Source organism: Tamandua tetradactyla, chromosome 5 (assembly GCF_023851605.1).
Source record: "Tamandua tetradactyla isolate mTamTet1 chromosome 5, mTamTet1.pri, whole genome shotgun sequence".
NCBI lineage: Eukaryota > Metazoa > Chordata > Mammalia > Pilosa > Myrmecophagidae > Tamandua > Tamandua tetradactyla.
Window position 1 is genome coordinate 8156225 of NC_135331.1, and position 14989 is coordinate 8171213.

The 14989-nt window shown below is 41.7% G+C and overlaps 1 protein-coding gene across 5 annotated transcripts in view; it reads right to left on the reverse strand.

The window, feature by feature from the left end:
* DNAH10 (dynein axonemal heavy chain 10) overlaps positions 1-14989 on the reverse strand; it is a 194076-nt gene that overhangs the window by 24149 nt on the left and 154938 nt on the right. For all 5 annotated transcript variants that reach the window (XM_077159595.1, XM_077159598.1, XM_077159596.1 and 2 more), the window contains exons 58-62: positions 4603-4784; positions 3397-3533; positions 2268-2485; positions 1068-1289; positions 624-771 (exon numbers count right to left, since the gene is read on the reverse strand). In XM_077159595.1, coding sequence (XP_077015710.1) covers positions 624-771; positions 1068-1289; positions 2268-2485; positions 3397-3533; positions 4603-4784 — 907 coding nt within the window. The remainder of the gene's footprint in view (positions 1-623; positions 772-1067; positions 1290-2267; positions 2486-3396; positions 3534-4602; positions 4785-14989) is intronic.

The following is a 14989-nucleotide window of genomic DNA, read 5'->3' on the forward strand; positions in this document are numbered from 1 at the left end:
AAATGAAAGAAGCTGGTCACAACAGACCACATATTGTGTGATTCAATTCAAATTAAATATCCATAAAAGGCCAAATTTATAGAGATAGAGAGCAAATTACAGGTTGCCAGAGGCTAAGGGAAACATGAGGTTTGGGGGATGATGGCTTAAGGGTGCAGGTTTCTTTTTGGGGTGAAAAAGTCTATTGTGGTGCTGGATGCATAACTCTGAATATACTAAAAACCACTGAATTGCACATTTTAAATGGGTGACTTGTATGACATGTGAATTATATCCCGATCAAGCTATTAATTAAAAAAAAACAGCATTTGAACATTTATGGCCACCTTGCCCTGTCCTGGATAGAGGAACGACAAAGACGAGAAAAACTGGGTCTTTGCCTTCAAGTTGCTCACAGCCTGAGTAAGGCACAAAGAGAAGAGTAAGATACAAGGTGGTTTGAAAGGTTCAGCAATGAGGGAGGCACTCCACTTGGGGTTATGGCACTGATGTGCAGCTTGGTGTCATTGGAGATGCTGGACTGCCAGGGAGAGGGGATGGAAGGGAGTCTTCTTTTGGGGCAGGGTTGTGCTCTGAGAAGGGGCAGTAAGGACACAGAAGTTGGAGGGAGGAGCTGGCCATACCCGCAGGTTGTTCTTCTCCTCTTTTCTCTTTATCCAGTTGAGCGCCTGTTGCTGGGGGTCGATGCACAGGGGGAAGCGGCTGGCCCTGGTAGTGAGGATGCCGTTCTGGACAGAGAGCTCATCGGGGGGCAGTCCCTGGGAGCCCCACCTGGGAGGGACAGGGACAAAGACATTGATTTTTCTTGCCAAGTGGTGAAGGAAAGGCAAGGCATGTAAGTAGTACCTTCCAGAACAACCCACCCATCCCTAGGCTGCTCAACACTCCTCAGACTCAGTGCAAAAGAGCTTGAGACTGGATGTGCAGCTCCATCTACTGTTTCTGTGCACTCAGATCATCCATGTCCCGGTGGCTCACTTCCTTTTATGCCCCAGGTCATTAGGGTGACACCCACGAAGACCCCATCCTAAGGTCCCCCTTGTCCTCTGGGCTCAGACTTCACTCACCTGCTAATCTCAACATCATCTGTGAGCAGGTGTTCTAATCTAAAAGGCTGGCTCAGGGGAATCTCCCGCTCCAGGAGATCATTCTGCCAAACCTGATTAACCATCTCATCTCGGAACTCCCAGGTAAAGGCCCCTTCGTAGCTCAGGAAAGCTGCGCAGAGCAGGCAGTCTCCTAATAACTTCACTCGACGGTGCATCAGCTCATCCAAGTCATTCAGCCACCTGGTAGAGGAGAGAGGGGCTGCAGTGAGTGGTCACCTCCTGGCCACAAGCAAAAAAGAAGCCTTCTAAGAACCAGCCTGACACACTGCTAATGGGGATCTCCACCCTAACTCCAGTCAGAAGGAAACCTTTCTGAGATAGTATTTCATTGCAAAAATGGACCTTGCCATCTCACTTTACTATTTCCCACCCAAGTGAACTGATGGTTTTGAAGGATTTTGTCCAACCCCAGGGTTCAGCATTTAGCATAAAGAAGGAAAATCAAAAAACATTTTGTCTCTAAGTTATTTTTTAAGTAGTAATGATACTGATTCTGAATGCTTAATCAAAGGCATGTATAAATATGCTGATCAGAACTGCTCAGCAGCCTGAGCTAACAAGCTCTGCCCAGCTTAATGACACAATTCTACCCAAGGTAAATGAAAACAAAGGTTTCGCTGGTCTTTTCCGGCAAATGCCCAGAGTCTACTAGGTAAATCATTTAACTCCACTCCACATTTTCAGATGCCAGATTAGAAATTACTATACTATCAAGGGGCTTAATGATACTGCCCATAAGCCTCAAATGGCTCCAACCATGTAAGTTCACACCCTAGGACTGAACAAGCTGGGGCCCTCTGAAGGTATCTGCCCAGTTATAGATGGAGTTTCTCCTCCAGACTCATCCAGAAAAGACTCAGGGGTTAAAGTCTCAGAACCTAAGGCACCTGCCAGAACCACTGGTTTGTCTTTATCCACAGCTGCACTTTACTATTACTTATTAAATAATAATACCTCATAAAAACAGAATTTATAAATGGCAATTAACCACACTGAATATGATAACAGTAAAAGAAAAATTTTTCACTTAATTTTCTGATAAAAATGCAACCTGGAATAAAGAATCTACATGGCAAGAAATTCCACTTATGATGTTCACTTACAACACCAAATTTTCACTCAGAGCTACCTATCGTTGGGTGCAAAAACCAAACCAACCTGACGTTTTCAGATCCTAGCCCTGAGATGAGCTTGTCAGCTGCGATTAGTCGTCTCTCCATGATTTCTGCTTCTTCCTGCAGCTTTTGCTTTTCCAATATGGCTGCCTCATATTTGGCTCCCAAAGCTTCTAGTTCTTTCTGGATTGCTGCTAACTCATTCTGGATCCTTTCTAGTTCTCTTTTAGTGAGGTGAAAATTCCGTTCCAGCCTGGCCACCTAAGTAAAGATAATTTACAATACGGTAGGGGAAAAGCCCGCAGTGGGGCAGGGATCAAGTAGTCTCAGACCTGTATTTCCTAGTGACATTTAAGCAATTTGGGGCTAACCATTAGCTATTCTCAAGACACAAAGCTTCTTTCTTCAGTTACCTCTTCAACTGTTTACTGCAAAAGTTTTGCATCCCATTAGAAAAAGTGTCTTATGCTGAAGTTAGCAGACGGTTTAATTTTTATGTGTACTAAGGCCACAGTAAAAGCACACCGTGTTTCAAAATTAAAAATTCAGAAGAATACATTGATGACAATACTATTCTTACTAATGGTTCTAAGTGTTCTGAGTAGTAACACAATGTCAAAATATAGTTAAAAAAATGACTGAATGAACTTCATAATTCTCTTTGTATGCTGTGTTCTACATGTTATTTTAACCCAGTGGTTCTTAACTAGGGCTGATTTTGCCCTGCAGGAGACATCTGGCAATGTCTGGAGACATTTTAGTTTATCACAACTTGGTGTGGGGGCGGGGGGGATGAGAACCTTCCGGCATCTAGTGAGTGGAAGCCAGGGATGCTGTTAAACATCCTATACTGCACAGGACAGTACCCCAACCACAAAGAATTATCTGGTCTAAAATCTCAACAGTACAGAGGTGGAGAAACTCTGCTTTAAACACTGGAGAACCAATCTGAAGCGCTTTTATCCTACTCTTTTCACATAGAATTTGATAATCTTTCAGACCTCAGATCTGTTCGTTCATAGTACCGTCAGATGGAAGTTGTTCTTGGGAGTTATCACATATTGGGGGTAATATGTTGATGAGATTTAAAATCAGAATCTGCCGGGATTTTTCCAGCAAAGTTATGGATGTGTTACTTCTGATTCCAAATAAGTTGCACAGACGGACAATACCTTTTCTCTTTTGGGCTTGATTTCTCTAAAAACATCACAGTAGCCCATTACGGCTTCAACAAATTTCAGCATGCCCAGCCCTGCTTTGCTGACAGCTTCCATTTCTTCAATTGTGGTGTTAAGAGTCCTTAAGAGGCCTAAAGGTTAAAGATGCAATGATTTCAATGAGTGGCAAAATTCATGTTGGGAAAATAAAATTAAAAAGAAATAGCTGGTGGAGTCCCTGTGAGAAAAATCCAGACACTTCTCCCATGGACAACAGCTTGGGACTGAACCAGTTTTGGGTACATGAATGTTCAAGATGTGAGTGAGGGGCACAGATTACGGCCACCCATTTACAACCCAGCTGCCTCTGTGGGACACCTAGGAGCCCCATGGACCCATCATGTCAATGAGGGTCCCCAACTGGGCACCGCCGTGGCTCAGAACAGGTAGCTAACTCGGATAAGTGGTTCCCTCCAGGTCATCATCACCTCAACCTACACGCTCAACACAGGAGTTACAGAACCTAAATGGAAGTTCACCAGATCCATATTCAGAGAGAGGAGCTTCTTGGGACTTTTTGGTCATGAACTGTGTTTAGTTTTGTTTTGTTTCAAAAGGACTGAGAAATGAGCATCTATAAGACAATTCTGAGTAAACCATCAAGATAAAACAGTGACACTACAGTGTTTTATTGCCTTTTGCAAAGACCAACATCATCCCTACTGATCAGGATTCAGAGTCAGAGGAAACGCAAGTATTCTGTAATGAAAGATGGAGGGGCTGGCCACGGGGAATGCCACCCCCTTCCACTTATCCTTTCCCCAGGGACCTACAGCAGGCATTATACTGGCAAGAGGCACAAAGGGAGAATTCCAGGCTAGACCAATCCTTGGCACCACCATGCCCAGTAGAGAAGACAAGGCAAGGTTGGGTTCCAGTAAGAAAGTCCTGTTTCCTGACAATAAGAACTAGAGCTATTTCTGAATCAAACATTCAGAGGCCATCTGTCGCTACTGCCCATCCACATCCATCCCTCCTAATTCAGGTAAGAGTACCACCATTTTTCTTTGGGGTTGCACCCCTCCCCATCACAGTTCAAGGGCCTCAATAGCCACAGAGATACCAACTAATGACAATAGGAGGGCCTGAAAGTGAAAAGTCACCTCCTTGCTCTCCATGCCTGTCCCAAAGATGGCAATTCATACATTTGTCTACACTCACCTCTTATATTTTTAACTTGGCTCTGGGAAATTGAATCAAAATCCATCTCCATCAGAGACCTCAGGAAATTCGGGTCAGACATCATGCCTTTGGCAGTTTTCCAGTTAAGTTCTTTGTATCCTTTCATGATGAGGATGCATTCACAGACTATCTGCACCTGTTTAGGGGGCTTAGCGAAGGACCTAGTGAGAAATGAGAACATGGAAGTGGGGTAAGAGGGTAGATCAGATATGGGGTGTGGCCAGGATCTGGCCTGAATGAGAGCGCTGAAAAGGACAATTCAGCTAAAAGTTATTTCTTGGAGGTGATAATGCTCAAAAATAAAGGGAGCCATTTTCCAATAGGTACTTGGGTTTTTCTAAGGGCAAGAACTGGGTCTCATCCATCAGTTCTAGACCAGGGTCCTGTAACTTGACTGGGCTTCAGAATTATGGAGGTAGGTTTGAAGCATAATTAAAATGCAAATGCAGACCACCCCCTAGGGTCTGAATCAGTAGGTGAGAGTGGAGCCTGAGAATCTGTAGTTTTAATTATACCCTAGGGTGATTCCTCAGTCCTTAATTGGTAGCTGCTGTTATTATTATCACTATGATTATCATCATCATCATCATCACCATTATCATCCTATTTTCCTCATTTATTAGATGAAGAAACAAGACTCAGAGGGCTGCTTGGATGATCTGCCTGTGTTCTGACAGCCTGGGAGGTCCTGAGTCCCCAAGCCCCAGGCTACATTGCCACTTAATTGTTGTCTTTGATACAACTAGACCATTACTCTGCTTCTCCAACACTTTGAAAGCCACCAGTTCCCTCAAACCACCAAAGAAGCCAGAAACCCAAAGGGCAAAGAAGGCAGAGCAGCACTGAAACAAAGACCTGAGAGTAAGTCTTCCGTAAACGTTACCCCATGGGACTGCTCAGGTTTCTAATTCCTTGGCAAAGTCCATAAAAGTCATACAGACACAAAAGCCATGAAGAGGGAAAGAAGTAGAAGGAAAACAACACAGAAAAGGTAAAGCAAAGAAAGTCATGAAGGAAAAGGAAGAGAAAAGAACACAAGACAAGAGAGGCTCTGGAGGGCACAGAAACATCAGAGTGAAGCAGGAGCACATCCATTCTGAGGAGTTCACTAGGAAGCCAGAATGACCCAGAGAATGTGGATGGGAAAGGACAGAGAGAGAGAGAGAGAGAGAGAGAGACAGACAGACAGACAGATGAGAGGCAGACAGAGAGAGCTCACTAGCAGTACAGTAGTCTGGAGATCTTCTGAACTGGGCCCCCACTTCCTGGACCCAGAGACCCCCTCCCACTCCCCTGGAGGCTGGAGAAGGAAGGGAGTGACATAGTATAAAAACAAGTCAGGGCAACAGCCAAGAGGATGGGTACCCACAACTCCAGATCAAACCCTGACGATTAAAGTAATGGCTCTGAATTAGCAGGGAAAGGTTCAATTATGCCAGTGCTCTCTGAGAAGAAAACCAAGTAAGGAACGCCTTCAAATGGTTTTAAATGGTGTTTTTCACGGGCAATGAAGTCCAGGCCGAAATCACTGCTCTCTGAACAAACAATCAAGGGTGGAAAGAATCAGTGAGGCTGTATTCAGATAGAAAGCAAAAAGGACCCAGGCCCAAGTACAGGGCCCAGAGTCCTCGGGCAGGTTCACTGCTTTCCAGGGTTCTCTGTTTCCCAATCTATAAAATGGGGAAGCAGAACTAGACCCCTCCGGCTCCACAATCCTATGAGTTTATCAGAGTGACATTCTGTCTGTGCACTTGCAGACCAGGCTGTGGAACCTCATCCACCCAGAATGCACACCTTCCCAGCACTGCTGGGTGACTGAGGTGTTCAAAACTCTGCAACTGCAGGTTTGAGAGATGGAGACATCTCTGTTCCATTTGATTCCTTTCTTTTATGACAAAACAAACTCAGAGATTAAAAAGAGTGAGATGAGATGGCCTGCTGCCATTCTGGAGGGAAGTAACCATTACAAACCCCACTGCCACCCCCCAGTACACTATCCCAGCCACACTTACCTTCTCTGCTCCTCCCTTCAGCCAAGCTCCTCCCAGCCTCAGAGAGTGCACCCCCTTCAGCCTCCCCCCATCCTATAACTGGCAACTTTCTACTCTCCAGGCATGTCTCAGCTTAAATGTTGCTTCTGGGGAAGCACCTTCCCTGACTATGAAATCTTTCATTCCTAATCCTCTGCAACATAATTTTATGCCCACATGAGATTCCTGTACAAATGCCTTTATTCCTCCAAAACTGCTGGCTTCACGCACCACAGACCCTGCCTGCCTAGTTCACTGCTGCAGATGCCCAGTGGACGTCTAGTTGACACTCAGTGACAACCCAGTGAACAAAAGGGAAAAAGGTAAAACGATAAACCTTTACTCGGGCAAGCCAATAACAAAAAAGGAGCCTTTTATATTAAGGGGAAACATCCACCACTAATCTTCATCTACTCTTCATCCACTTGCTGTAACAATTTGTGATGTACAAAGGAGACTGAGCAATACAGAAAGGAAGTGCATTTTAAAGAATTAAAGGATTATAAAAATGCCAAGATGTTAAGCGCTGGCTTATTACACTTAACATCCAAATGACATAAAGAAAGCCAGATCACAGTCATGTAGAAAAACTAAAATTGGATCCAGACTCACGCTGAACTCTAGGGAAAATCCCGAATAACTCAAAGATTTTAAATGTAAAAAAAATTAAACCATAAAAGTACTAGTAGAAACCGTAAGGAAGAAATCATTTTTTAATACATTGCAGTGGTAAAGCCTTTTAACTATGACATGATATTCAGAAGTCAAAAAATAAAATATTTGATAAAATCTGCCAGATAAAAATAAAAACTTACATATGGCAAAAGGAAACACACACAAAGCCCCATGACAGACGATAAATTGGCAAAAATATTTGCAACTGACATCTGGAACAAAAAGCTAATCTCCCTACTATATAAAAGAGTTCTTGAAAACGGACAGAAAAAAAAAGTAACAGCAACCCAACAGAAGCAGGCAAAGCATGTAAACCAACGGTTCACAGGAAGGGGAACACATAGGACTCTGACACATTTTTCACAGATGAAATAAAGGTCACCCTCATTCATAATAAGAAAGATGTGAATTAAAACTACACAGAAATGGGGCGGGCCGCGGTGGCTCAGCGGGCAAAGTGCTTGCCTGCTATGCCGGAGGACCTCGGTTCGATTCCCGGCCCCAGCCCATGTAACAAAAACGGAGAAACAGAATACAATAAAACAAGAAAATGTTTAAAAATGTTTCCCTTTCTTCCTTCCTTCCTTCCTTCTATCCTTCCTTCCTTCTCTCTGTCTTTCCTTTAAAAAAAAAAAAAAAAAACTACACAGAAATGATTCCGGAGAAGATGGCGGCTTAGTAAGGCGCGCGGGTCTTAGTTCCTCCTCCAGAACAACTACTAAAGAACTAGAAACAGTACAGAACAGCTCCCGGAGCCACAACAGAGACCAGAAACACAGCGTACCCCATTCTGGAAAGGCTGGACCAGCTAAGAGACTCCGCTGCGGTGAGGTCCCCGAGAGGCGCACACTTCCCCGGGCCGCTGCAGCTGGCGGCTGGAGCCCCTCCCTCCCTCCTTCCCAGGCTGGCTGGGAGCTTTGGATCAGGTTCCCCAAGCCGTAGCGGCCAGTGCCCCTCCCCATGCGCGGCTTTCCGGGCCAGCTGGGAGCCTCGGAACAGCGGTCCCCCAAGCCACAGTGGTCGGCGACCACAGCCCCTTCCACACACGCGGCTTCCCGGGCCAGCTGGGAGCCTACGAACAGCGGTTCCCCAAGCCGAGGCAGCTGGCGACCCTCCCCCACAGGTTACTTCCCGGAGGGAAAGGAAACAGTCCCCAACAGTAGTAGAGACTGAACCCAACCTAACACCAATAGTAGCATTAATGAACAACTTCTGACTACTAAAAATAGGCTCTCAGCTCAGGCAAAACTGATCAAGGTGGAAATCGCCGATTGGGCTAACTAAAAAAGAGGAAAGGGGGCGAAACAGAGCCTTCTGCGGCTGTTTCTACGGAGGCTTCATTGCCTCTGGGCTCAGCGCTGGGATTACATAGGTTACAACTGCCCCAAACCCAGAAACAGGCTGCTTTTAGGGCTCTCTACCACTTGAACCTTCCCTGCGGGAGGGGTGAAACACAACTCAGGTGGAATCCCTCTCTCAAGGAACTCAGATCCCAGGACTTCACAATTTGAAGCCATTAAAACCAACCTACAACCTTTCCTCTGTCTCCACCACACACCCAGCAGCGAGAGTCTTCCAAAGTTAAAGGAGCCACAACATCTTTTGCTGGTGGGACCCGCAGACAGACAAGCACCACATACTGGGCAGGATAAGAAAAACAGAGCCCAGAGACTTCACAGGAAAGTCTTTCAATCTGCTGGGTCCCACACTCAGGGAAATCTGATTAAATGCCCAGATGCCAGCAAAAAATAACGAATCACACCAGGAAAATTGAAGATATGGCCCAGTCAACGGAACAAACCAGTAGCTCAAATGAGATACAGGAGCTGAGACAACTAATTCTGAATATATGAACAGAAATGGAAAACCTCTTCAAAAACCAAATCAATAAATTGAGGGAGGACATGAAGAAGGCATGGGATCAACAAAAAGAAGAAATGGAAAGTCTGAAAAAACAAATCACAGAACTTATGGGATTGAAAGACACAATAGAAGAGATGAAAAAAACAATGGAAACCTACAATGGTAGACTTAAAGAGACAGAGGATAGAATTAGTGAACTGGAGGATGGAACATCTGAAATCCAAAAAGAAACAGAAACAATAGGGAAAAGAATGGAAAAATTTGAGCAGGGACTCAGGGAATTGAATGATAATATGAAGCGCACAAATATACGTGTTGTGGGTATCCCAGAAGGAGAAGAGAAGAGAAAAGGAGGAGAAAAACTAATGGAAGAAATTATCACTGAAAATTTCCCAACTCTTATGAAAGACCTAAAATTAAAGATCCAAGAAGTGCAGCGCACCCCAAAGAGAATAGACCCAAATAGGCGTTCTCCAAGACACTTACTAGTTAGAATGTCAGAGGTCAAAGAGAAAGAGAGGATCTTGAAAGCAGCAAGAGAAAAACAATCCATCACATACAAGGGAAACCCAATAAGACTATGTGTAGATTTCTCAGCAGAAACCATGGAAGCTAGAAGACAGTGGGAGGATATATTTAAATTACTAAAAGAGAAAAACTGCCAACCAAGACTTCTACATCCAGCAAAATTGTCCTTCAAAAATGAGGGAGAAATTAAAACATTCTCAGACAAAAAGTCACTGAGAGAATTTGTGACCAAGAGACCAGCTCTGCAAGAAATACTAAAGGGAGCACTAGAGTCAGATACGAAAGGTATGGAGAAGAGTGTAGAAAGAAGGAAAATCAGATATGATATATATAATACAAAAGGCAAAATGGTAGAGGAAAGTATTACCCAAACAGTAATAACACTAAATGTTAATGGACTGAATTCCCCAATCAAAAGACATAGACTGGCAGAATGGATTAAAAAACAGGATCCTTCTATATGCTGTCTACAGGAAACACACCTTAGACCCAAAAAACATAGGTTGAAAGTGAAAGGTTGGGAAAAGATATTTCATGCAAATAACAACCAGAAAAGAGCAGGAGTAGCTATACTAATATCCAACAAATTAGACTTCAAATGTAAAACAGTTAAAAGAGACAAAGAAGGATACTATCTATTAATAAAAGGAACAATTAAACAAGAAGACATAACAATCATAAATATTTACACACCGAATCAGAATGCCCCACAATGCGTGAGGAATACACTACAATCACTGAAAAGGGAAATAGACACATCTACCATAATAGTTGGAGACTTCAATTCACCACTCTCATCAATGGACAGAACATCTAGACAGAGGATCAATAAAGAAACAGAGAATTTGAATATTACAATAAATGAGCTAGACTTAACAGACATTTATAGGACATTACACCCCACAACAGCAGGATACACCTTTTTCTCAAGTGCTCATGGATCATTCTCAAAGATAGACCATATGCTGGGTCACAAAGAAAGTCTCAACAAATTTAAAAAGATTGAAATCATACAAAACACTTTCTCAGATCATAAAGGAATGAAGTTGGAAATCAATAATAGGCAGAGTGCCAGAAAATTCACAAATATGTGGAGGCTCAACAACACACTCTTAAACAACGAGTGGGTCAAGGAAGAAATTACAAGAGAAATTAGTAAATATCTCGAGGCGAATGAAAATGAAAACACAACATATCAAAACCTATGGGACGCAGCAAAGGCAGTGCTAAGAGGGAAATTTATTGCCCTAAATGCCTATATCAAAAAAGAAGAAAAGGCAAAAATGCAGGAATTAACTGTCCACTTGGAAGAACTGGAGAAAGAACAGCAAACTAACCCCAAAGCAAGCAAAAGGAAAGAAATAACAAAGATTAGAGCAGAAATAAATGAAATTGAGAACATGAAAACAATTGAGAAAATCAATAAGACAAGAAGTTGGTTCTATGAGAAAATCAATAAGATTGATGGGCCCTTAGAAAGAGTGACAAAAAGAAGAAGAGAGAGGATGCAAATAAATAAGATCAGAAATGGAAGAGGGGACATAACCACTGACCTCACAGAAATAAAGGAGGTAATAACAGGATACTACAAACAACTTTACGCTAATAAATACAACAATGTAGATGAAATGGACAAGTTCCTAGAAAGGCATGAACAACCAACTGTGACTCAAGAAGAAATAGATGACCTGAACAAACCAATCACAAGTAAAGAAATTGAATCAGTCATTCAAAAGCTTCCCAAAAAGAAAAGTCCAGGACCAGACGGCTTCACATGTGAATTCTACCAAACATTCCAGAAAGAATTAGTACCAACCCTGCTCAAACTCTTCAAAAAAATTGAAGTGGAGGGAAAGCTACCTAATTCATTCTATGAAGCCAACATCAACCTCATACCAAAATCAGGCAAAGATATTACAAAAAAAGAAAACTACAGACCAATCTCTCTGATGAATATAGATGCAAAAATCCTCAACAAAATTCTAGCAAATCGAATCCAGCAACACATTAAAAGAATTATACATCATGACCAAGTAGGATTCATCCCAGGTATGCAAGGATGGTTCAACATAAGAAAATCAATTAATGTAATACACCATATCAACAAATTAAAGCAGAAAAATCACATGATCATCTCAATTGATGCAGAGAAGGCATCTGACAAGATTCAACATCCTTTCCTGTTGAAAACACTTCAAAAGATAGGAATACAAGGGAACTTCCTTAAAATGATAGAGGGAATATATGAAAAACCCACAGCTAATATCATCCTCAATGGGGAAAAATTGAAAACTTTCCCCCTAAGATCAGGAACAAGACAAGGATGTCCACTATCACCACTATTATTCAACATTGTGTTGGAGGTTCTAGCCAGAGCAATTAGACAAGAAAAAGAAATACAAGGCATCAAAATTGGAAAGGAAGAAGTAAAACTATCACTGTTTGCAGACAATATGATACTATACATCAAAAACCCGGAAAAATCCACAACAAAACTACTAGAGTTAATAAATGTGTACAGCAAAGTAGCAGGTTTGAAAGATCAACATTCAAAAATCTGTAGCATTTCTATACACTAGCAATGAACAAGCTGAGGGGGAAATCAAGAAACGAATTCCATTTATAATTGCAACTAAAAGAATAAAGTACTTAGGAATAAATTTAACTAAAGAGACAAAAGACCTATACAAAGAAAACTACAAAAAACTGTTAAAAGAAATCACAGAAGACCTAAATAGATGGAAGGGCATACCGTGCTCATGGATTGGAAGACTAAATATAGTTAAGATGTCAATCCTACCTAAATTGATTTACAGATTCAATGCAATACCAATCAAAATCCCAACAACTTATTTTTCAGAAATAGAAAAACCAATAAGCAAATTTATCTGGAAGGGCAGGGTGCCCCGAATTGCTAAAAGTATCTTGAGGAAAAAAAAACGAAGCTGGAGGTCTCAAGCTGCCAGACTTTAAGGCATATTATGAAGCCACAGTGGTCAAAACAGCATGGTATTGGCATAAAGATAGATATATCGACCAATGGAATCGAATAGAGTGCTCAGATACAGACCCTCTCATCTGTGGACATTTGATCTTTGATAAGGCAGTCAAGCCAATTCACATGGGACAGAACAGTCTCTTCAATAAATGGTGCCTAGAGAACTGGATATCCATATGCAAAAGAATGAAAGAGGACCCGTATCTCACACCCTACACAAAAGTTAACTCAAAATGGATCAAAGATCTAAACATTAGGTCTAAGACCATAAAACAGAGTAAAATGTAGGGAGATATCTTATGAAACTTACAATTGGAGGCAGTTTTATGGACCTTAAACCTAAAGCAAGAGCACTGAAGAAAGAAAGAAAGAAATGGGAGCTTCTCAAAATTAAACACTTTTGTGCATCAAAGAACTTCATCAAGAAAGTCGAAAGACAGCCTACACAATGGGAGACAATATTTGGAAACGACATATCAGATAAAGGTCTAGTATCCAGAATTTATAAAGAGATTGTTCAACTCAACAACAAAAAGACAGCCAACCCAATTACAAAATGGGAAAAAGACTTCAACAGACACCTCTTAGAAGAGGAAATACAAATGGCCAAAAGGCACATGAAGAGATGCTCAATGTCCCTGGCCATTAGAGAAATGCAGATCAAAACCACAATGAGATATCATCTCACACCCACCAGAATGGCCATTATCAACAAAACAGAAAATGACAAGTGCTGGAGAGGATGCGGAGAAAGAGGCACACTTATCCACTGTTGGTGGGAATGTCAAATGGTGCAACCACTGTGGAAGGCAGTTTGGCTGTTCCTCAAAAAAACTGAATATAGAATTGCCATACGACCCAGCAATACCATTGCTAGGTATCTACTCAAAGGACTTAAGGGCAAAGACACAAACGGACATTTGCACACCAATGTTTATAGCAGCATTATTTACAATTGTAAAGAGATGGAAACAGCCAAAATGTCCATCAACAGACGAGTGGCTACACAAACTGTGGTATATACATATGATGGAATATTATGCAGCTTTAAGACAGAATAAACTTATGAAGCATGTAATAACATGGATGGACCTAGAGAACATTATGCTGAGTGAGACTAGCCAAAAACTAAAGGACAAATACTGTATGGTCCCACTGATGTGAAGCAACATTCGAGAATAAACTTGGAATATGTCATTGGTAACAGAGACCATCAGGAGTTAGAAACAGGGTAAGATAATGGGTAATTGGAGCTGAAGGGATACAGACTGTGCAACAGGACTAGATACAAAAACTCAAAAATGGACAGCACAATACTACCTAATTGTAATGTAATTATGTTAAAACACTGAATGAAGCTGCATCTGAGCTATAGTTTTTGTTTGTTTGGTTTTTTTTATATATATTTTTTGTATTTTTAATTTTTTTTCCTGCATATTATCATTTTATTTCTTTTTCTGTTGTCTTGCTGTTTCTTTTTCTAAATTGATGCAAATGTACTAAGAAATGATGATCATACATCTATGTGATGATATTAAGAATTACTGATTGCATATGTAGAATGGAATGATTTCTAAATGTTGTGTTAGTTAATTTTTTTAATTAATAAAAAAAAACTACACAGAAATACCATTTTTCATCTATAAAACTAGCAAAGATTCAACTGTTTGCTAATACCACCTGCTGATGGGAGAGACATGGGCTCCTCCGGACTACCAGTGGGAGAGTAAACAGGCAAGGTCCCGCAGAGGAGGCCAACAACAGTTGGGAGTAGTGTAAATCACACACCCAAGCAAGCAGCAATTTCTCTTCGGGAAGCTTATCTGGAAGCCCCACCGGGGCACAATGAAGTACAGTCAGGCTTATTCTACCTGTGCTGTCTGTAACGGTGAGAGACTGGAGACAAGCTGAAGAGTCATCGACAGGGGGCTGATTAAATAAGTGGTAGCCCAACATAAAATGAAATATGATGCAGCTGCTTGAAAATACTGGGGAATTTTTTCATATATCAATTTGTAAAATAACTCCAAAATACATAGTTAAGTGGGTACCGGGGTACAGAAACCTGGCTATAGAAAAACATGTCTTCTGTGTTGCCATTTATATGCCAGAACAAGGTAAAAAAAGAACATGTAAGTGTCCCTTACTCACAAACCTCAGAATCCAAACCCAGGTACTGAATAGAGAGTGGTGTGTCTGAGTTGTCGGAAATGTGCAGAAAAAAAGTCTCTGGATGGGTATCGGAGAAATGAATAGCAATGGTTTCCTCCCA